Raw genomic sequence first — 24,423 nt, forward strand, 5'->3', positions numbered from 1 at the left:
GAACCAGAGATGGAAATGAACAGTGGTGGACAGTAACGGAGTATCTTTACTTCGTTACTGTACTTAAGTACATTTTTCAAGTATCTGTACTTTACTGGAGTAGGCTAGTTTTATATTTTGAGTAACTTTTACTTTTACTTCACTACATTCCAAAGCATAAGATCGTACTTTTAACTTCACTACATTTCATAAAACATCGTTACTCCCTATAATATATCACGTGCTCCGACACGCAGAAGCGGTGTTTGATTCATCATGAACGAACTGAGTCTTTTCAAAATAAACTTTTAAATCGGATCACAAATCGCACCAAACGATTCGTTTACGAATTAGAATGATCCGATTGCAGCTGTTCTGGAGTCGACCACTCACTGATTCAAATGAACCGTTTAGTGCGAGTCTACAGAAGTAAGAACCGGGAGATCTTGTGAGCGCGCGTGCGTCTGATGTTGCTAAAAGTAAGTTATTGATGTCGAAATGTTGGATTAATTATAGTAACTGAAAATCATATTAAGGTCAAAATTGTCAGTTGTTTGGGAACTAAATCCGCTGTAAAGAGTGATCTATTTAAGCCCAGTGAAATGCTCGAGTGCAGACGATGCAGACACTCAGCGTCTCTGTGTTTTAGGTAAAAAAAAATTAACCATTAAACTAACACAGATTAAATAAAATAACTCATGCATGTTCAAATTCCCCGCTGCTGTAATGTTAACAGTTTTATTAAAATGCTACGTCCTATGTGACGTCTGATTTTATATTGTTTATCAACAGTAACGTTTGGATTAACTAGACGAGTAGACAGACATGAATGTTTATTCATAACCGTACTGAAAATAAGTAAATATTGTTAGCTGATGCTAACTGTCTAGCTAACAAGCTTGCTGGTGCTAACTTGAGGTAATTTTTATAAATAATGTCCAAATATTTTTATTCAACCACCTATATATATATATATATATATATATATATATATTACATCTGGGGAGAAAAGAAAGGATGTGATGTTCAGAACATGGTAACTACAGTAATTATCAAAGTGGGAAGAGGGGTGTTTTTACACCACAGACAAGGTTTGAGAAGGAAAAAATCATTATGAAAATATAATTATATTTTCCTTAAAATGTTCTTCCTAACTTCAGGCCTTATTATCATGTCATATATAACTGTGATGTTCTGTAAAACAACAAACTTTAAAATACTTTGTTCTTACTGGTGAAAATCAGATGGTCAACTCTGCTTTCTCTCAGGTACATCGCAGTGTAAGCTTCACAGTGAACATTACTCTCGTCAACGTAGTCCATATCAATAACAAAAATATATCTTGACTCCATAGTGGTTATTTTGGAAAAAATCCCTATTGGCCTATAAAATTGCAAACATCTATCTTTCAGTACTTTTTTACTTAAGTACATAAAAAATTGAGTACTTTTGTACTTTCACTTGAGTAATATTGAAAAAGGAGTACTTTTACTTTTACTGGAGTAATTTTTTGGAGCCTATAAGTACTTGATTTGTGTACTTCGTCCACCACTGGAAATGAAGCAGGATTTTGTTAGGGTTAGGTTAGAATATAAATAAGATATAAATCTAAATATGTTTATATACACACACTTATAGGCTGTTAATAATAATAATAAAAAAAGTATATTACTGAGTGATTGTTTTGTTAATCTGAAAGCTGCGCTGTGTGAGAGAGGGTGTGATTGCGCATGCGTCCTGCGGGCGGCGCTGCGTCATGAGCGTCACTCACTCGGCGCGCCTTCAGATGAAGTTCAGCGATGCTGCTGACGCGACGCGCCGCTCTCCTTCGCTGCGTCTGAAAGTGCTCGGATTTGCGAGAAACTTCTCTAAAGCGGTATCTTTTGTATCAGAGCGACCCCGAAGTCTTTCTGTGATGATGCTGACGGGTTTAACGCGCGTTTGTGCGGTGATCGCGCTCGTGATGTGCGCGTGCGGTGCGTCTGAGGCGGGATGCGCGGACAGACCGGCACCGAGATGCTGTCCGGGACGGAATAACGAGTGCGTGGAGAGGAGCGCGAGGAGAAGCGTGTGTTACTGCGACACATACTGCCGGAGGAGCGGGGACTGCTGCGACGATTATCAGAGCGCATGCCACATCTCAGGTGAGACAGTTACACCGTGGCTGTGACGTCACGCCGCTCTCATGCACGCGCGTCAGTTAGTACTAATTAAAATAAATTTATTCGGTTTTTTTTTCGCCTATGACCTGTCTTAGGTCACAAAATCAGTCATAAGGGTATTTTTTTATTTTATTTAGATTTATACGTCATCTGAAAGCTGAATAAATAAGCTTTCCATTTATGTAGCCTTTAGTTTGTTCATATTTGGCTGAAAATCTGGAATTTGAGGGAGCAAAAAAAATCAAAATATTGAGAAAATAGCCTTAGAAGTTGTCCAAGTGAAGTTCTTAGCAATGCATGACTTTGATATTACTAATCAAAATTTATATTTTGGTGTGTTTATGATAGGAAATGTACAAAATATCTTCATGGAACTTGATCTTTTCTCAATAATTTTGACCCATGTATTTTTGGCTATTGCTACAAATATACCCCAGAGACTTAAGTTGTGTGCTCCAGTCAGGGTCACATATTACTAAAATATGTAATTACACTGTAACAAGGAAACCTCTGTTTATTACACATACATGTAAATACAAGCCTTTGTTTTTTTAATTTCAAGAACATTTCCTTTCAGTTTAAAGACAATATCTAAAAACGTTTTTATGTTTAAAAAAATAGGAATATTTAAAATGTTTTTTTTTTTACTTATATAATACATTTTTAATACTATTTCTTTGCTTATTTTTTTTTTGTATACCTTGGCTGTATTTGAAATTGACTCTGATATTTTAGGTTAATATTTCAATAATTTAATGACAGTCTTCACATGTCAGTTCATTGGTCACTAAATAATGGCGAATTTTCATTTTCGGGTGAATTTGCCTTTTAAATCTTTATTTCTGAAAATGTTTTTATTATTATTATTCTTGCTTAATTGTATTCGAGTTGAATAAGATTTATCAGTGAAAAAAAATCTTAAACTTGGGTCTATTCCTCTCTTAAAGCATCATATGACTTAGAAATATAGTGCAAATGACATATGCACAACTGTTTTGATGCTTTTATGTTTCTTTTATGCTTCTTAAAAGTCATGGTCACCATGTGCATTTGCTTTTTTTAAAAAAAAAAGAGCATCTCATTTTGCATTTTACAGAACTAAAAAAACTGCTTTAAAAACATAGGGGTGAATAAATGATGACAAAACAGTTACATTTCTAAAGTTGCTATTGGATAATTCAACTAAAGAAAGAAATTCTGCCATCATTTGTTCAAAACGTGGTCTCAAATGAGGTGTTTGAGCAGACACGTCTGAACGAGATTGTTGATGAGTATTGACAGAAACAGCTGGTGTCGCTGAGTGAATGTGTGTTGGGTTATTATCACAGCCGTCATTATCTGCTGTCTGTATGTCTCTCAGCTGTCTCAAACTACAGCAACAGAGCTCAGAAACAGCTATGTATGTGTATAAACAGTACATCCTATCAGCCCATCGCCGCAGCTATAAAACATCCCAGCACTCTGCTCTTTAAAAGCCAAAGACTTGATGTAAAGATGGCTTTCATCTCTGTGTTCTGACTCGAGGGAGGTCTTGAGCGTCTTCCAGGTTTGTTGAGCTCCTCTGGAGTTCAGAGTTGCACAATTGTCTTTGTTTACGCTTTAAAACCTAAGTCATGAAAACACTCCAGTCACACATGAGAAATGTCTCAATGTCAGTGCATTAAAAACATATCAAAGACAGTGTGATTTTATTGAAAAGAGAGCTTACAAGCAAAACATTGAACAAAAGGAGTTTAATAGTTTGAAAAACATTTTTGAAAATGTACACACATTTCTTAAATAAAGTCAACAGTTCTTCAAAGTTCACGCATGAATCTTAGTCCAAGCTGGACGTTGTTGGCAGGTTTGCTGTTGTCTTTGTGATCGCTCGTTGCCGTCGTCGCTGTGCGAATCGTTTTATTATGTTTTTTTTAATTATTATTATTATGAGTAATGTTGGACTGGAAGGATTCGGTTGGTTTTGGTTTGTTCACATCTCTAAATACCAGTTTGATCTGATTCATTCAGACACATGATTACTGCCATATGTGTGTGTGTTTCAGACACAGACTTGAGATATATATATATATATAGCTAAGGGAAAACATATATGTGAATCTTTAAACAGATTTATGAGTTTGGGTGTGTTTTAGGGCTTGGTGATATTGTACAATTATAGTGCCGTATTTTATTTTTTGATATGTCTTGATATTTCTGTGTTTACTCACTGTATTTACTAATGCCATTTTTGCTACAGATGTTTAAATCAGAGGCTAATAAAACATCTCTGTCATTACTAATGTATTGTGAATATTCAAGTTCCATATATTGTCCATTTTATGAAGAAGGATGTCACATCAGCAACATGGAGTGAACAAACACCCAGTTTAAACCAAGTACAGAAATAGAGAGAAGAGGACTGGAGCAGAAACCCATTTCCTTCCCTCTTTCTTGTACCCTGGAGCAGGTTTCGTCTAATGATCTAATAATCTAATAATCTGCTCTTGATGTTCCCAGAAATTGTTCCCAGTCTTGGCTGTTATCTGACTTTAGATGATGCTGTTCAAGGCTGTGGGTCATTTACAGTTACAGTCTGAACCACAAATGAACTATATTACTATAGTAGAATGACTGGAGGGTTATATATATTGCCCAACAGTTAATAACATATAATAACAGAGCTGTAACATTTACACTGAGCAATGTGAAGCCGGACCAGATGCTGTAAATGTTAAACGTGAATATTGTCCAACCGTGAGTACATGGCATGTTTAACACACAGGGCCATTAATGCAGCTAACGGAGGAGAGCAGCTCTGCATGAAGTACAACCCAATGTAAGATTCAAACAAAGTCCAAACACGTTTAGACCTTTAAACTGCTTAAGATGTTTTTATGCCGTCTGCTTCACATCATATCCCTTAAGAGACTTTCATTCTGCAAGCATTTCATCATTTGTTGAGTTGGTTTTGAAGACTGATCTTACTCTGATGGATGGTGAAAGAAGCAGTTTACACGACTCTGTCTTTGCTGTGAGGTTAGTGTGTTGATGTGAGTCTCAGGACAGAGCTTTATTGTCTCTGTGACAGATTCCTGACAGTGGAGGAATGCTGGGGAATATCTGCTGTGGGTTTGGTGGCCCTCATAAACACCCGTGTGCTGTGAGAGCGAATAAAAGCACGCATGAACACTGAACAGGAACAGTCTGGTGCACATGTTGTGTGTAACCTGACACACGCACATTTCATGAATGTGTTGGTCTTGAGGAAAACCACACGTTCCTCCTCCGGTTCCTCTCTGTCCTCCCACATCATCTTCTGACGGGCCTAACGTTAATTAAGACTCAGAAGAGCTGCTCCATCTGGGAATGTTTGAGGAGGTGTGATGCTTTGGCTCTCAACTAGTTGAAATCTTTGTCAGATTTGGAGAAATGTAGCACTGCATCAGTGTCTCATCAATGGATGCTCTGCAGTGTATGGGTGCCGTCAGAATGAGAGTCCAAACAGATGATAAAAACAAGCTGCGTGTTTGTAAGAAACAAATCCATCAAGACGTGTTTAACTCCAAAGCATTGCTTCTGGCTAAAGTACATAATAACACTTCCTCCAGTCAAAGAGTGGTCTGGTCTGAATCAGGAGAGAAATCTGCAAGCCTACAAGCCAAAACAGTCCAAAATGGCTCTAAACAGATATGTGTGTATTGTGAGATACAACAGGAGATGGTCTTTTGTACAGGAAGAAGCATTATTATGGATTATAGATTTGTGTATGGGGATGAAATAGTCTAGAGATTCCTGTATTCTTTTAGATTATTTTTGGTATAAGAACTTTATTGAACTATGCAAAAATATCGGACACTTTGAAACTATCAAACCATTCCAAACAAATCATAATCAAAATGGAACACTGTGCACCATATAAAAATTAACTATAACATCCAAAACAGCATCATCCAACATTTATAATTTTATAATTACGGTATAAATGTGTAACAATGTCTTGTATGTGCGTATGAATAATCAACACAACGTTTGTTCAGTCTTGCATTAATTTAACAAAAAATAAATAAATTAAAGAACAAATGTCTTTCATATAGAGCCAAATCGCAAACAACAAATCATTAGTTCATAATCCAGTCATCATGTCAGCAGTGTGCCATCAGTTACGATGTTAAAACTGTAAGATTATTTATATTGTTTTCTCACTCGTTTCATTTCATCAAACTCACAGAAATCCACATGTGCTCTAGATCTAATAGATTCACAAAGTGTTTAGAAGAACGCTGATGTTCACTGCCATATGTTTAGTATCTTAATAATATTTTTTTTAAAACGAACCGTGTCTGACTCTGAATACACACATAATACTACAATTAAGCCATTGTTGGTAAGCAGGTCAACTGATACGAATGCTTGTGACCTTTGGTGACCCTGGAGTGTGCAGGAACATTAAAATGCTGTCGGGCCCTTTGGACCACCGGTGATGGTGCGAGCGAGGGGAGGTTTGTCTGGGAACGGGACACAAGGCAAATCTGCAGAACTAATGCAGGGGAATGTGGGGAATTTGACAGGGCCTTTGTATGGAGGTGTGTGTGTTTGTGAGTGTGTTTGCGTTCATTGTTGAGATGTGTCACTCTGGTGTTGAAGAAGAGAAGAATGAGAACGAACGAGCCGTGAGGTCAGAACAACATGAATGAAATAAAGCAGTGATTCCCAACCAGGGATGCTTTCAGTTTTGTTTTGTCAAACTTTTGATTTGTGAAATGTCCCAAAATAGGTTTGACAAGTGAATCATCACAATCATGTCCATAAAACGGGTTGGGAAAAAAGGATCCACATAATTTACATAATTATACATTTCAGTGATAGATTTTGAGATGTGCACTTAAATATTTTACATGCATTATTGTACAGGTTTTATGTGGTTTTACATTAGACTGTGCACTGCAAAAAAAGGGTTTCTTAGTATTTTTGGCTTCTGTTCCAGTATAAATTACTAAACGCTCTTAAATCAATTTAATGACTTAAGATGAAGTCTTGTTTTTTTTAGGTTATGCTTAAAGGAAAGTAAAAAATGGCTGCTATTTGCATTAGAAAATAAACTTAATTTAGAAACTCAACTGAACAAAATATTATTTTCAGACCATTTTTTTAAATTATTAATTTATATTAATATTGACCTAATATATAATGTCTTGTTTTCTGACCATTCTGTTCCTCATGTTAAAGTATCTTGATAATACTTGTGTATTTTTCAGTGTAGGGCCAGGAGGGTTTGGTCATACAACTTTAAAATGACTTTGGCTTCTATTTTGGTTGAATCACCTTTTTCCTTTAAATCCATTTGTATACTTACAGCCGTGTAAAAAACTGCTCTGAGGGTCAAACAGGTCTGTAAACAGCAATAAAAAGTTTTAAAGTTTCTGAACAAATAGAGTGCACATCAGTTTAGATCAAACACACATGTATTGGTTTATTATAATTGTGAATTTGAGTTGTTTTGTGTTTATCTTAGTTTTATTTGCTCTTTGAGTGTTTTGTAATTAATATTGGCCCAGTATTTCATGCATCAGTGCGTTGATAGTTTCCATCTGCAGTGTACATGTTCTCTGTGAGATCTGTGTGTGTGTGTGTGAGAAATGTGCACACACACTTACAGTACCTGTTTGCATGTGTGTATGCCAGCTGTGTTCTTGTGGTTTGCACGTGAGCATATGTTACACATACAGGCGGTTAATTCTAAAGATTTACGCTAAAGCTCAAGTAGAATGTCAGATTCCACCACAAGCACATACACCAAATGCATTAGGCTACATGCTTTTTGGGAACATGTTGTACAGTAGCCAGTGTTGTATTTATGATGTGATCATTCAGTCTAACAACACTCCATTAATGTCTTAATTTAGCTGGGTTAATGATACACCGGAAAACATTGGAATAGGATTTCCATTAATACAAATTTTCACAAATTTCTATTTCTAATCAATTACAAAGAAATGGCAAGTAAACACCTTGAATTACAAATCACCTTGTAATTGTTTTGAGGACATGAGATTTTAAAGTAGAACGACCGTACGATGGTAAAAATCTGAGATTACGAGATTAAAGTCAAAATGTTTCGAGAATAAAGCCGAAATATTAAGAGAATAAAACATTTTTACTTTATTCCCGAAACATTTAGACTTTATTCTCATAGTATTTTGACTTTATTCTCTAAATATTATGACTTTAATCTTGTAATCTCGGATTTGTTAAAAAAAATTTTATGTGGCATTAAAACGCCGTCGTTTGACTGAAATAGTATTTTCTGATAAAACAGACATTTTTATTTACGACCATGAAAAATATTATATCCCAAATTTAGCTTAAGTGTGCAAAATACATTCTTTTTTGTCTAAACAAACCAAACAAACACCAATTTTGTAAAATTTCTTAATCAAGAACCTGAGAGACAACTGAGACATTTTACTTCTCCTAGTTTTAACTTGGTGTAGAAGTTTAACTTGACGTGTAGAAGCAGTACTGAGTAAATCAAGGACCCTAAATGTTTCCTCGTTCTCTTGAATACAGGATCACAAACACTCAGACACTTCAGGATGCTCCACAGAAATCACTAGCTGAGTTTACAAACACTTTGGATCGTGTAGCCCACGTGAAACTGTTGCGGATCTCGGTTCCTCTGAAGCCCACAGGAGAGAGCAGCTGTGATCTTGAGATCCAGACTCAGCGGCGGTTGCTTTCTTCTTGTTTGTGTGTAGTTTGAGAGTGTGTATGATGTCGCTGCATACAGCTGTGTGATTGTAAACTCTAATGTGATCAGTGTTCATGCATTCTTCACCTGCGTGTTAAACAGAGGACCTGATACCACAATGTAATTAAATGCATACAGAATAAAAACTCATTGATTTCTTAAAACTTTCAAGTTGCAAACATTATTTTGATGAGTTCTGTTGACAACAATGTTGTAATTCAAACCGAAATAAAAACTTAATGAAATTGCCTTTGACATTGGGAACTTCTAATTCCAAACATGTTTTGCGTTTTTTAGTAAAATAGTGTTTAGTGTTTAAGTTTTTGTAGGCATCATTATGCTCCATGTCCAGAGGCATATTATGAGCAATCAAATTAAAAATTTGCGACAAATTAAATTCCTTGAATTCAGTGTAGTCTGCTAATCGAACAGTTTAATTAGAAGTTGCCATCATAACTCAAAAAATATTGATGCAAACTGTTGGTTTATTTTTATGTTGGTTCAGCCCAAGCATTTATTTTCGGTATTAATGTACTTTAATATAATTGCTTTTTATGTTTTTGTTTTACTCCTGATAACTGAATGCATGGGAATCAGTTTATCTTTAAATCTATTTATAGCCTTAGACCAATAAATCTGCAAAAAGCTGAATTTACTGCTCTGAGGTCAAACAGGCTTGTAAACAGCAATAAATCCCAGATTTACAGAGTCTTAATGCTTGCTTCACTCATGCTAATTGAATGCATGTGAGTGGTTTTTATGTTTGTATTAAAGAAAGCATTTGCTCCTCTCTCTCATTTCCTCTCAGCAGCTGTAGACTGTGAGGTGCGACAGTGGGGTCCCTGGTCTCCGTGTTCGTCCGTCTGTGGGGCGGGGACTACAGAGCGAAGCCGACAGGTAGCCACGCCCCCTCACAACGGAGGCACGCCCTGTCCTGACCTCAAACAGTGCCGAGGCTGTCTCGCACACACAGAGACCTGCAGCGCAGCTAAAGGTAATATACATACTAGCTCTGTTAAATCTTGCTGTCTACATAGGCAGCATCCCAACCTCAGTGGACTTTTTTCCACATATCCAGGTTTCTCAGAAACCGAATACTTGGGATAAATTCTATAGTGGTGAATGGAATAGACGACAGATATTGTTTTTTCTCAAGTGTGCTACTATAGCAAAAGACAAACCCCACAATGGTATTTCTCTGTCTTCTCAAAGAAGAAAAAAATGTTAGAGAGAGAAAGAAGTCAAATTTGCCATCACTCCTTCAGCCGCTGTATTAGAAACACTCATGCAGAAAGAATTTATGAAAGATTTGGCAAGATTTAGACTGGGATTGGCTTCTCCGTGAAGGATGCATGCTGTTCAATGCTGATAAAAAATTGGCTTCTCTTAAAAGAAGTAGAATTGTACAACCTAATTAAAAAAAAGGCTTTGCATTGGCAGCATGCATATAATCTCTTTAAATGCTGTGTGTGTAGGAAACTCAAGTGAGTTTTTTAGTGTACGTGTGTGATCCAGGCTGAGATTAAGAGGGAATGAAAAATGTGTTTGTCTAAAGAATCAGAGTCGATGTCAGTATCGCATGAAGAGATGTATTTTACTAGCTCTGTGTGTTTTCATTTATGCTGAGATCTCAAAGGAAGACATTTGACCACACACAAAATCCTGCAAATATATATATATTTTTGTCAAGTTTTTACTATTATTAGTCACCCTTTCATGTCTTCACAGACCATTTTAATAGCATTGCATTGCACCATAAGTAAATATGTCAAAAACATGTCTCTAAAAAGTCAGAATTGCGAGATTTAAACATGCAATACTGAGAAAAAAAGTCTTAATTCTGAGAAATACATTTAAACTGTGACTTTTTCTGAATTGCAAGTATATATCTTATATACACGAACAGTAATTGCAAGGTATTTTTCCCATCACGTCTGGACTTTATAACTTGCAATTCTGATTTTATATCTTGCAAGTGTAAGATAAAAAGTCAGCATTGTGAGATAAAGTTTTTTTATTTAGTGGCGGAAACAGGCTTCCATAAAAAACTACCGTTAAGTACAAGAATGAGAAATACTGTATGCAAGTTTAGAAACTGTTTTAGAGATGAAACATGAAGCACACTGCTGTAAGCATGTGGGAAAGGTTTGTGTGTTTGTTTTGTGCTCTGGTGCTGCTTTGGTTTCATCTCTTGAGGAGTTTAATTTGCTCTCTTTCATTATCTTGATCTCTTCCTCTTCTTCAGAGGTGGCCAAAATCCTGCCTGACTCATTCAAGCGGAACTTTAAGGACCCTTGGAGACGGCCGCACATGCTTATGAAGGAGGAGAAGAAGAGGTGAGAGCGGCGGGATGTTCTAGAAAGCAGGACGAATGCAGCTGCAAACCCCTTTGAAAAAGAGCAAAACACTGCATTAACAGATAACTCAAACTGTCCTCTAGACAAAGTTTGTGACAGGAGTCTAAATAAAAAGTGTTGTCTAGGTTAACGGCACAGTGAGAACAAGATGAATATAAAGCTGTTTATTAGGATTAATGAAATTATCTTTAATCATAGTTTCAATCAAATTTGATATGGGCTGCTATCTGCATTTTTACTCAACATTATCCAAATATATGACCTTATAAGGTCTAAGGGGGGAGGGACGCTTCATATTTCAGGAAGCATTTGATTGGACAGAAAACCTGATGAGGTCATTTTGTCCTTTTTTTTTTTTTTTAAAGCAAACTAGCTTATAGAAAACCTAAGACTACCATATTCATACTAACAGCCATAAAACGGGTCTTAACTGCTTGTATTTTGAGTTTAGCAAACTCCACACCTTAATTAATGTAAATGATTTTACTAACCCGTCCTTAAATGGCTTTATATCCCTTCTTAAACCCCTCGTAACACCTGCCCGAGGCCAGGAAATCAGATTACTGTGTGAGATCAGCGTCAGATAATGAGGAGTTAAACAGCAGGTGCAGGTTCAGATGAACTGTGATTAAACGACTATGTGAGGATCCTTCCTAACAGCACACACAGGAAACCCCAGAGCAAACCCTTTCATTAATCACAGGTGTAGAGTTTCAGCGTGTTGTGTGTGTGTGTGTGTGTGGGTGCGTCAGAGACCAGGAGGAAAGGACGTCCACACAGACATAACACATCAAACAAATGAAATCCAGCGTGGGAAAACTGACCTTTAACTTTAAAACAGCCTGCAGGAAGTCCTAGTGGAAATAACAACACAATTCAGTGTTCATTCATCATCAGGCGGCTTTCATACAGTGTGCAACCAAACATCTTTGCTCATTTCATGAGTTTGCAACATTTACAGTGAATAGTGCTTTATATGTAGTGTGTAAATGTGAACTCTGTGTGTGTGTGTGTGTGTGTGTGTAGTTACTGTGTGCAGATGCGTGTGAAGCAGGCGAGCGCTGCGTGTAAGGTCAAACCGTGGAGCGCTGGCTTGGTTCCCGAACGATCCGTATGTGTCGAATGTCAGAGCGACGCCATGACGACCGATAACCGCTGCCGTGGCGACGGGCTGAAGAACATCAGGTACATGTAAAGTACATGAATACACAAAAACTAACAAAACATTCCTAACAATTAAATTCTTCAGAAATAACCTCTAACTGTCAGGAAAACTGATAACTGTTTGCCTTAAATCCCCAAAGGGTCGCTGTTTAATAAGTTTATTGGTGAATCAACAGGCTGATTAATCGTGAGACAAACTATATTTAAAATAGAGAGTGGATAAAAAATCTGTTTACATTTTCTTTTCTTAAATTCCATTTTAATTTTTTCTGGATTACATTTTATTCTGTTTACATTTTCTGGACTGTGTTTTAATATTTACATAACCTTTTATTATTATTTAAAAAGCATGCATAATTAATTGAAGTCATGAAACTTATACAATGTTACAACTATTTATTATAAGTTTAACAAAAAAACAATTTTTAAATCCATATGAAATCTGTTTTATCCCAACACAAAATTCTACTTAATTTATTTCTGGGTTCCATTTTTTATTTATTTTAACTTTTCAAGACTCCATTGTAATGGTTAAATTAATATAAAAAATACAGTTTAACAGTATTTTATTGTAAGTTTAACAAAGATCTTATTTTTAAGGCCCCCTGAAATCTATTTTATTTCTTCCTAAAATTCTCTGTTTTAATATTTCTGGATTGCATTTTCATTTTTTTTTTATTATTAGAATTTTTATTTTGAAATTATTTTAGTCTTTTTCAGTTTTCCATTTTATTTTATTCTTCTTTAATTATATTTTAATAATTAAAAACATGTCTAATTAATATAATTTAAAAAAACAACTAAATTCATTAATTTGGCCCTAACCCTTACACTACAATATTAGGGCCTTTTAATTGTTTTTTGTTAGGCATAAAGGCATAAAAGGCATAAAGGCATAAAACATTAATTTATCTTAAGTTTTTTATCAAATTAAAATTGAACAAACTATCTTTTTCTTTGTTTATTTTGATTTATTAAATTTATTTTGCAGTCAAAATGCTGCACAACAGAGATTTACTGTTAAAATTAAAACATGGAGAAAAATGATCTGATTACTCCTTAAAAAAATAAGGTTTTGATTTAGTTTATAACAACTTTTATTTTGAAAGGTTGCTGTGAAGACCTTCTGTGTGTTTGATATGACGATAGTTTTTCTCAAATAACCGTAAAATATTAATGAAGTGCCCCTCAGAGCAGCTCTGGAGATTAATTCATGTGTTTATGAGCTTTCCAGAAATTTTATCTTAACTTCTTTCATAAGAAGATTTTTGACATCAGTGTCTCCTCCACTAGATCCTTCTGGTCGGCCGCTTCAGCTCCGGGTTGCTCGGGGTCCTGGGTTCGAGAGTCATTCTCTGAGGACTGCAGGTGTCCATCTTACTCAATGATTTTCGTCTGAACCAAAACACACTTTCAAGCTCTTTCCGAGGGACATGGTTGCTTAAAATAATTCCACGGGAGTCCTGGAGAGCCTCCTTCATCTGAAGCCAAATTCTCTCCATCAAAAGTAAAGCAATCTGTCACTTTCCTGTGCCTCCACCAAACCAAAACACAACCCTGTTCTTTTAAAGCTCTGCTATCTACCTCCATAATGCACCTGTTTCTGATGCCTTTGATTATAGATTTCACTCTGTCCTGCTTTTCTACTCTCGTCCCTCTTCTGATTCATACGTACTGTATTTATATATGTTTGAATGTACCTCTGTGTGTCAGTGTGTGTGAGGTTTGCACGTGTTGTGTGTGTTTTGAATGCAAAACTTGTTAATGCACGAGCCGCTGAAAGACAAGCTAATGTAAATTAATGTTTCTGTTTAGTAGTATTTAGTTTTCTGGAGAAAAAAACCTTTTTTGTTGACTTTTTAAGTGTCCTGATCTGTGCAAAACACTGCAGTGCCTTATGAACGCCACTTTCACACGTTGACCAAAGTTTCTTTGACATCATTTTGTTTGCATGACTTGAAAGCTGTGTTCGAAACCGCACTCGATTCTTCTTGAAAATGGGATTCGTTTCCTGTGTTTTCATTTGGTATAAAAGCAAAGTGCCCTCAATTGTGGTCGTGAATAATTTGCCCATCACAGTATAAAACATTTTTCATTGCTGCTTGTCTCTGCAGACATTGCCTTTCCATAAAATCCAATTTACTTTATTAAAATAAATGTCTAATTTATTTATTTTTACATCATCTCTGACTCTAATATATAATGACTTTCGCGCACACATATAGTATAACATCAGGACTGCACCAAATTAATACTTTCTAGATTGCAATTTCATTGTATTTTTGTCTTTAAGTAATATTTCAGTAGTTTTATTGATGCTTTTGTATGATTTTATTTTTACTTTTGTTATTTGCAATGTTATTTGTATTCCCATCACATATTAAAAAGTCATTCGTCTCAGTTAATTTTCTTTAATTGCTTGCTTTTCAGTGTCCTAATTGAGATTCTTTTCTACACTGCTTTACACTTCGACTTTAAACTTCCGCTTCAATGCTTTAAATTACTTTTGTAAAAACAAAAAACTAATTTTTCTAACAAAAATGCCAATATATGAATTTTTACATGTGGATTTATACCTATATATGTTCTATATAGTGTTTTGAACACACTGAGTAAAATAACATAATTACTATGTATAATGAACCACATGCTACCTTTTACTGTAACTGATTTAACTAAAAATATGCTCATTTAGTTTTAGTAAATGTATGTTTTTTGTGTGTGTTTGCATATAAACACTAATATTTAATAATATATTTTATGTTTTTGATCCCAAATATAGAAAAAACTGTAATATTATCACACATATCACATGATCTTCAGAAATCATATTAATATGATGATTTACTGCTCAAGAAACATATCTGATTATATACTGTTCACATTAGTGCTGGGCAATAATTAATCGCATCCAAAATATAGTTTTTGTTTACATAATATATGTGTGTGTACTGTGTATATTTATTATGCATATGTAAATGCACACAAATTCATGTATATATTTAAGAAAAATTATGTTTATATATTAAATCTATTTATATATGAAATATATACATGTTGTAAATATAAAAAAAATAAAATATATATATATATATATATATATATATATATGTGTATTTTTATATATACATAATAAATTACACAAAACACACACACACACATATATTATGTAAACAAAAACTTTTATTTTGGATGCAACGTACAAGGTATGAGAGGCTGTGCTGTATTGTGAATAAATCATACATAAGTGATTTCATATATCTTATATATATTTATATATATATTCTATAGATAATTAGAGAAACATCTCAGTATTTATTGTTCATGTAATGAAAGCCACTGGTGACCAAAACAGTTTAGAATGTGTTTACTCACAGTGTTTGTCAAGAAAAGATCCCTTTTTTCCAACCTCTTGTCTGCTCTGTACTGTTAACATACAATAAAATGGCAATTAAAATCATCATTAATAACAAACAGTGACATCACTGTAAAGACAACAGATGAGCTCAGTGATTGGCTCGCTAGTGATGTCAACTGAAGGGCTTTCTAATGGGGTCTGTGCAAGGGGTTTGGTAGGGTTTTATTCTGGAAGTGAAGTGAGATTCTGGGTAACCAATGGGGAAACATGTCATCTCTGGCTCACTGCTTTATGTCTGCTGACAGCAGTGCATTCTGGGATTAGGGGGTGAAAAGAAAGGCATTCCTGTGTGTTCACTTAACACCAGAGGAAACTATCTGAACTCAAAAGTGAACATGACCAATGAATAACTAATGAAACGGAGCAGAATTACCTTTTTCATCCGCAGAGGCATTTCAACACTTGTAAAGCCATTAGACAAAATAAATACATTCAAATACTTCTGGCCAAAATATGTTATAAATATATGCCTACATTTACTGGTAGTTTTTTTTTTAATGTGACATATTCTTGGATCTATAGGGCTTAGTTCACTCAAAAATGAAAATTGTCATCATTTTACTCACCCTCATGTTGTTCCAAACCCTTATGAATTTCTTTCTTCTGATGAACACAAAACAGTTGCTGGTAGCCATTGACTTGCATAGTATGAAACAGAAAATAAAAAATATTATGCAAGTCAATGGCTACCAGCAACTGATTGGTCACCAAAATATATTCTCTTGTGTTCAGCAGAAAAACGAAAACATCACGAGGTTTAGTAAATGATGACAGGGTTTTATTTTTGGGTAAACTAGCCTTTATGCCAGTGGTTCTCAACCCGCATGTGGCCCGTCACGCCCCCCCCCCCCTCCATATGCTGAATAAAAAAATAAATAAAAACCTTCAGTTTTACAATTAATTTTATTTTTTACATTAATTAAAACATTTAGGCTACTAATTAAATATAAGCTATATCCTCATGTTTTTATGTCAAATTATTTTGTTTTTCATATATTATTTTCAGACACGAGCAGACCTACTCACATAACATTACGAACACATACAAGCGCGCACTTTGGCAGAATTCAATTCAAATAGTCATCAACAGCCATTAGTCCGGTAAAATTGAGCATCAGAATGGACAAATTTGTTTTTGAGGGAGAAAAAAAGAAATGTGAAAAATGCCAGCGAATGAACACATACAAACAAGAATAGTCGCAGTATCAGTAGTGAAGGAGAAGTGCTGGATTCAACTCACTTGAAGAAATTTAGTCAAATAACAACATACGTAGCAATCCTTAATTGAAGAAATGTGGCAAAACATCTCTGGAGAGAACCTCAGATTATTAAATTCGAACGTTACTCCTTTAGAGCTGAATCTCACATAATTGGTTAGCTCCCGACAGCATCAGGTGCTTTATTTATGGGGTGTAGAATTATTTATTTATTTCAATGAATGTAATAGCTTAGATATCATAATATTTAGGCTATAATATTATAAATCAGGTTGGTTTGTATTGGTGACGTAATATGTAAATTATATGCGTGCGGCCCACGAGACTTGCACTGGACCATATTTCCTGCTGGAAAAAAAAGGTTGAGAACAAGCAGCAACATTCTGATCTGAAAAATGAAGCCTACCCGGAAGTGCGAAAAACTGCAATACATCGAAAATCCGCCAGGGGAAGGTCACAAAAGGGAGCAAATGTCCATAGCCCCCATGTTAAAATGTCCGTTTTCACAGCATAAATTCATGTTTTTACAAGTTGGTATATTGTATTTTTCGATAGCTTCCGAGTGCCTGACAACTGTGAGGGGGGTGATTTTTTTTCTAACTCGTTAGTTTAGATCTTATTTCGATATAAAATATATGACAATAAGGGTGTGGTTAACTTTGAGTGACAGCTTGATTGACAGCTGACAAGGCAGCGCCACGGAGAATGACAACAAGAAGCGCCATTTTTTAATACAGTTGACATATAATACTACTGTTTCTGTATCATGAAATGTAGTTTTAAGATGTTTTCAGGCGAGAATGTAGTTGTTTAAAGCTCAAATCTGTGGTTTATTTAAAGATTTATGAAAATTTTATCCAGTTGATCCAGCGATGACCGGGCGCTCGGCGTTCATGTACCCCGCCTGAAGCAGTCTTTCCTCGGCTAGACCTTCTAAAGTTTGCCGCCAATGCAGCGGACTCTGGCGTCTCTGTAGTGGTTAAACATGAGATATAATTCATCTTGTGTATATCTAATGGGCGATTTTTGGTCTCGTAAATCTATAATTTTTTCCCTGGTCAATCGTTTTGGCTGAGGGGAAGTTTCATAACTTTATAAGCTATTTAACTTTACCGATGTATGGTTAGACTAGAGCGCTGACTTTGTATGTTTAACTGAATTGTTTGCTTTATTTGTATAGCTTCTTATACCTTTTACTTATACTTTTATAATGGCTAATATTGATAAAACTGAAATTTAACAAAAAGAGACTGGGTTGAGTTTTGTCATTTTACATTTTAATACAACGAAGATGATCTGTAATGTTGTTTACTGCAAAAGCTGTTGTTTAGTACAAATGCACATATTGCCTGGACCATAAAATGTTTAATATTTTTATATTATATTTAAAATGAAAAGAGGCAGGTTTGTGTTTTATATTTTGTTTTTTCATAAATAGGCAAACGTTATGTGTAGTTGAATATAATCAATATGCGTTGCCTGAACCACATTTGTGTGGCTATAATGTTTAAGATTTCTTTTAATGAAATGAAAATAGTTAGTATGGTGTTTTATAACATATTTCGTTGCCTAAAATATACACAGAGATAACCGAATTTGCAGAGCGAGCTGAGTGAAGCGCGCTGCGTCAGAAGGTGGGCGGGGTTAGGATTTCCCAAGATGGCGCAGCCCATACCCCCCATAAACGGCTTCAAGTTTTTTTTTTCAAGTTTTTATTTATTTATATAGCACATTTAAAAACAGCAAACAGGACTGACCAAAGTGCTGAACAATACACAAGATACAAAGCAAGGACATAACCACACATTCATGACAAAAGCTCACAATGTATTAAAAGCTAAAGAAAAGAAGTAGGTTTTAAGAGAAGATTTAAAAACAGTTAGAGATTGAGCCGCTCTGATGTAAAATGGAAGGCTGTTCCACAGCCTAGGGCCAGCAATCGCAAAGGCTCTGTCTCCTCTATTCTTTAACCGTGATCTGGGGACAGACAAAAGTTTCTGGTCACCAGACCTCAGATTTTGTGTGGGATTATGTGGACAGAGAAGCTCGGACAAATAGCTTGGTGCCAGATTATTTACGGATTTAAAAACAAAGATAAGAATTTTAAATTCAATTCTAAAATGCACTGGTAGCCAATGCAGCGATTTTAAAATAGGTGAAACATGATCAAATTTGCGTTTTCTTTTGAGGAACTTTGCAGCAGCATTCTGGACTAACTGGAGACGAGCAATAGAGAGTTTGGGTATGCCATAGTAGAGGGAGTTGCAATAATCCAACCGCGATGTAATGAGTGCATGGACAGCAATCTCTAAGGTTTTCTCAGAAAGAGAGGATCTGATCTTAGAGAGAAGACGTAGCTGGAAAAAACAAGAACTAATCACCGCATTAATTTGTTTTTCAAATTTGAAGTTCTGATCCCAGAAAACACCTAGGTTTTTAATGCAAGATGAAGCTGGAGAGAGGTGATCCAGATCAATGTTACTGCTATTAAAGTTGTCATGGGGGCCAAAGACTATAACCTCGGTTTTGGATTCATTCTGAAATAAGAAATTTTGAGAAAACCACATTTTTACTTCTTCTAGGCATGCAAAAAGAGATTTCAGAGCAGTATCTTTGTTGCGTTTCAGAGGCAAATACATTTGTGTATCATCTGCGTAGCAGTGAAATGATACACCATGCTTTCTGAAAATGGAGCCCAGAGGAAGTAAATACAGGGAAAAAAGAATGGGTGCGAGAATAGACCCCTGCGGCACTCCACAGGAGAGTTGAACAGGCGAGGAAGAATTTGTTAGATATGATTTAAACCAACTGAGGACAGTTCCCTGGATGCCCACAAGATATTCTAGTCGGGATAAAAGAGTTTTATGATCAACTGTATCAAAAGCCGAGGTTAAGTCTAGCAGTATTAGGATCACTGAGTCACCAGCGTCAGTCGCTAACAGTATATCATTAGAGACCCTTAATAAAGCAGATTCGGTGCTGTGCAGAGGCTTAAAACCAGACTGGAAAGTTTCAAGAATTTGATTTGAGCTAAGAAAAGACTGGAGTTGATTAAGAACCGTTTTCTCCAATGCTTTTGTAATAAAAGGTAGTGTCGAGATCGGTCGAAAATTATTAAAATCCTTGTCATCAAGTGAAGGTTTCTTGAGAAGAGGTGTAACAGTAGCTTGTTTTAGGCTATCAGGGATAGTCCCTGTGCTCAAGCATTTATTCACAAAAGACACCAAACTTGTTCCAACTGAATCAAAAATTTGTTTCAAAATACCGGGAGAAAGAACATCAAGAGAGCAGAAGGAAGGTTTCAAGTGATCAACAATTTCTCTGAGAGACAGAAGAGAAACTGGGTCAAAGACGCTCCATATGGCTGAAGAACAACCCAGTTCAGGCGAGACAATAGCAGAAGGTTGTAACTGAGATCTTAGAGAGGTGATCTTCTCACAGAAAAACCTTGAGAAACCTTCACATAATCATACTGAGGGGTTTGAAATCACATTTACAGGAGGATTTAGAGCAGAATTTAACACAGAAAATAAGGCTTTTGAACTGTGATGGTTTTTTAAAATTAAATTAGGAAAATACTTAGACTTAGCAGACATCATGACTTTCTGAAAAGCACTGAGGGAGTTTTTCAGCATTTCATAAGAAACTTGAAGCTTATCACTTTTCCATTTACGTTCTGCTCTTCTACATGCTCGCCTCAGAGAGCAGATGGTATCATTGAGCCATGGTTCAGTCTTAGGTTTTGACTTCTTAGTTATTAAAGGAGCAGTGGTATTTAAAACCTCGGAGCATACAGTATTGAACAGACTAAGATGTTCTTCAGCATCCAAGCCAGGTAAGGGTGACTCCAGGGACAGAGACAGACACACCTCATTAAAGGTGTTAGTGAATTCATCACGGAAACGGAGAAAAGGAACGAGTCCATTGTGCAGTAGGAGTAATGTGCGATCTTGAAGGAGGAAAGGACATAGAAAACAGTACAGGCATATGATCAGAGATCAGAGTGTCAAAAACCTGAACATCAGTAACGGAAATGCCATTTGAGAGTACCAGGTCCAGAGTATGACCACGGGCTTCAAACCCGTTCTTCAGAAAGTCTATGGGTGACGTCACAGACGCTTTGTCCATATTTTTTACAGTCTATGCTTGAGAACCACTGCTTTATGCTAATAACTGGGCGTAGCTGCTTTTTTCTCCCAGTGACAGATAAACTTTTCCTTCATGTGTTTTTTTCTTTTCAGGAACAGACTGCCAATTCTTCCCACAACCCCAAACCTCGGGTTACAAGTAATACTGCGACTTAACGAGTAAACTGATTACATAATAAGCCACAAAACTTACCTCAGTGAAACCAGTCCCGCGCAAACCAGCTGCTCGCGCGTCGTTAATGAAGGCTCTGTGGCGCGCGCAGATGTGCGGCGGTAAAGAATGATAATTAATGCGCGACTCTGGAGAAACTTCACTCTTTCATCAAATGTTTTTTGAGAAGGTTTACCAAAATACTTTCGATGTTTGTGTGAGTGGGAGAAAGTAAATTTATTAGAACTTAATTAGTTAATGCCATGAACTTCTTGGTCTCAAACATGAACAACAGCGCTTCGAGATGTGCTACACTGCCATCTAGTGTACTGATCAGTACAACTTGCAAAACGCACTTGTGGCTGTGTGCAGGGGTGAGCTAAAGGAATATTTTATTACTCTGCCCTGCATTCAACATCAAATGCATTTCAAGGTAATTTCTATTAGAACAGAGTTTTTACTACACTGTCATTAACTCCTGACAAGAACCGCCTATTTGGCTCAAACTTCTGAGGAACATATAAACTGACCATCCATCACAAATTGTACCATGTCAAATGAGGTTATTTGTTACTGCAGCACTGTCAATGAAGCAACAAAAAGCCTATATATATATATATATATATATATATATATATATATATATATATATATTTACTCAGAAAATTATATGCAGTGTTTTATGTACAACCCGAATTCCGGAAAAGTTGGGACGTTTTTTAAATTTTAATAAAATGAAAACTAAAGGAATTTCAAATCACATGAGCCAATATTTTATTCACAATAGAACATAGATAACGTAGCAAATGTTTAAACTGAGAAATTTTACACTTTTATCCACTTAATTAGCTCATTTAAAATTTAATGCCTGCTACAGGTCTCAAAAAAGTTGGCACGGGGGCAACAAATGGCTAAAAAAGCAAGCAGTTTTGAAAAGATTCAGCTGGGAGAACATCTAGTGATTAATTAAGTTAATTGATATCAGGTCTGTAACATGATTAGCTATAAAAGCTTTGTCTTAGAGAAGCAGAGTCTCTCAGAAGTAAAGATGGACAGAGGCTCTCCAATCTGTGAAAGACTGCGTAAAAAAATTGTGGAAAACTTTAAAAACAATGTTCCTCAACGTCAAATTGCAAAGGCTTTGCAAATCTCATCATCTACATTGCATAACATCATCAAAAGATTCAGAGAAACTGGAGAAATCTCTGTGCGTAAGGGACAAGGCCGGAGACCTTTATTGGATGCCCGTGGTCTTCGGGCTCTCAGACGACACTGCATCACTCATCGGCATGATTGTGTCAATGACATTACTAAATGGGCCCAGGAATACTTTCAGAAACCACTGTCGGTAAACACAATCCGCCGTGCCATCAGCAGATGCCAACTAAAGCTCTGTCATGCAAAAAGGAAGCCATATGTGAACATGGTCCAGAAGTGCCGTCGTGTCCTGTGGGCCAAGGCTCATTTAAAATGGACTATTTCAAAGTGGAATAGTGTTTTATGGTCAGACGAGTCCAAATTTGACATTCTTGTTGGAAATCACGGACGCCGTGTCCTCCGGGCTAAAGAGGAGGGAGACCTTCCAGCATGTTATCAGCGTTCAGTTCAAAAGCCAGCATCTCTGATGGTATGGGGGTGCATAAGTGCATACGGTATGGGCAGCTTGCATGTTTTGGAAGGCTCTGTGAATGCTGAAAGGTATATAAAGGTTTTAGAGCAACATATGCTTCCCTCCAAACAACGTCTATTTCAGGGAAGGCCTTGTTTATTTCAGCAGGACAATGCAAAACCACATACTGCAGCTATAACAACAGCATGGCTTCGTCGTAGAAGAGTCCGGGTGCTAACCTGGCCTGCCTGCAGTCCAGATCTTTCACCTATAGAGAACATTTGACGCATCTGTTTTGAAAAGAAAAGGAGATGCTACACCATGGTAAACATGCCCCGTCCCAACTATTTTGAGACCTGTAGCAGAAATCAAAATTGAAATGAGCTCATTTTGTGCATAAAATTGTAAACTTTCTCAGTTTAAACATTTGCTATGTTATCTATGTTCTATTGTGAATAAAATATTGGCTCATGTGATTTGAAAGTCTTTTAGTTTTCATTTTATTAAAATTTAAAAAAACGTCCCAACTTTTCCGGAATTCGGGTTGTAGGTTACACACGCATTTATGGTTAGCATGGTCTGAGGCAGACTTTTCTTTGTGTCAGTTAATTAACAAGAAATAAGTATTACGCGATTCAAATCGTAGAGAATTGTATTTTTTTTTGCTCTATTTTGCTTACAAATTTTTTTTTAAACAAAACCATGTTGTGTTTTTTGCTGTCTTTTCATATATTTATATATCCCAGTTCTTATTTAAAACATGAATCTCATATTTATGCTATTTGTAAATCGTGGTTTACCGTGAATTTATAACATCTAAGGGCGTTAGGAGATTTTTTTATTATTATTTTTTTTATAAACCTGGCAACACAGGTATGTCTAAGTATAGGCCTACCTTTTTATTCTCCCCGTATTTTGTTTTTATAACTGATCCGCCTTAATAGTTCGATGTTTTTACTGTTTCATTAAAAAAAACAATCGGGAAATTTTCAAATTTTCAAACCGGTTTCAAAATCTCGACCTGAATCAAATGACGCGCTCCGACGTTCAGTTCTGAATCAAAAGATTCACGAACCGACTCCGACGTTCCGATCGGAATCTGAATCAAACAATTCATGAACCTTCTTAGTTCCGATCTGAATCATGAAATAAACGAAACCGTTTTTGTTGTTACCCTGGCAAAAAGTCTGTGTATATTCTTTTTATTTTTGTGTGTGTTTATGATTTTAAGTGTACCGTCTTAATGTTTTAATGTTTGTATTAGTTTAAAGAAAAAATACATAAACGAAACCACTCAGACGTTCGGATCTCAATTAAACGATTCACAAATCCTTACATTACAACTTACTTTGAAATACCATTCGACTAAGATTAAAGTACAAAGTACTCTAATAATCACAGGGTAAGCTACATATACAAAAACAGGGTACAAGCTACTTATGTTTTCTATTGTTATTTTGAATGTACTAAAGTAAAACGGTCTAAATAAAA

The 24,423-nt window shown here is 35.9% G+C and overlaps 1 protein-coding gene across 2 annotated transcripts; it reads left to right on the forward strand.

The window, feature by feature from the left end:
- The first annotated feature begins 1,760 nt into the window (after window positions 1–1,760).
- On the forward strand, window positions 1,761–14,438 carry si:dkey-178e17.3 (somatomedin-B and thrombospondin type-1 domain-containing protein). 2 transcript variants are annotated; one of them, XM_059504304.1, is made up of 5 exons: window positions 1,761–2,123; window positions 9,677–9,862; window positions 11,114–11,204; window positions 12,252–12,410; window positions 13,683–14,438. In XM_059504304.1, the coding sequence occupies exons 1-5, from the start codon at window positions 1,766–1,768 to the stop codon at window positions 13,786–13,788; spliced, it is 900 nt and encodes a 299-aa protein (XP_059360287.1). In that variant the 5' UTR covers window positions 1,761–1,765; the 3' UTR covers window positions 13,789–14,438. The 2 variants fall into 2 exon arrangements, with proteins under 2 accessions (XP_059360287.1, XP_059360288.1); XM_059504305.1 differs by having other exon boundaries at window positions 9,680–9,862.
- The last annotated feature ends 9,985 nt before the right edge of the window (window positions 14,439–24,423 follow it).

This window comes from Carassius carassius, chromosome 21 (genome assembly GCF_963082965.1).
Source record: "Carassius carassius chromosome 21, fCarCar2.1, whole genome shotgun sequence".
Classification (NCBI taxonomy): Eukaryota; Metazoa; Chordata; class Actinopteri; order Cypriniformes; family Cyprinidae; genus Carassius; species Carassius carassius.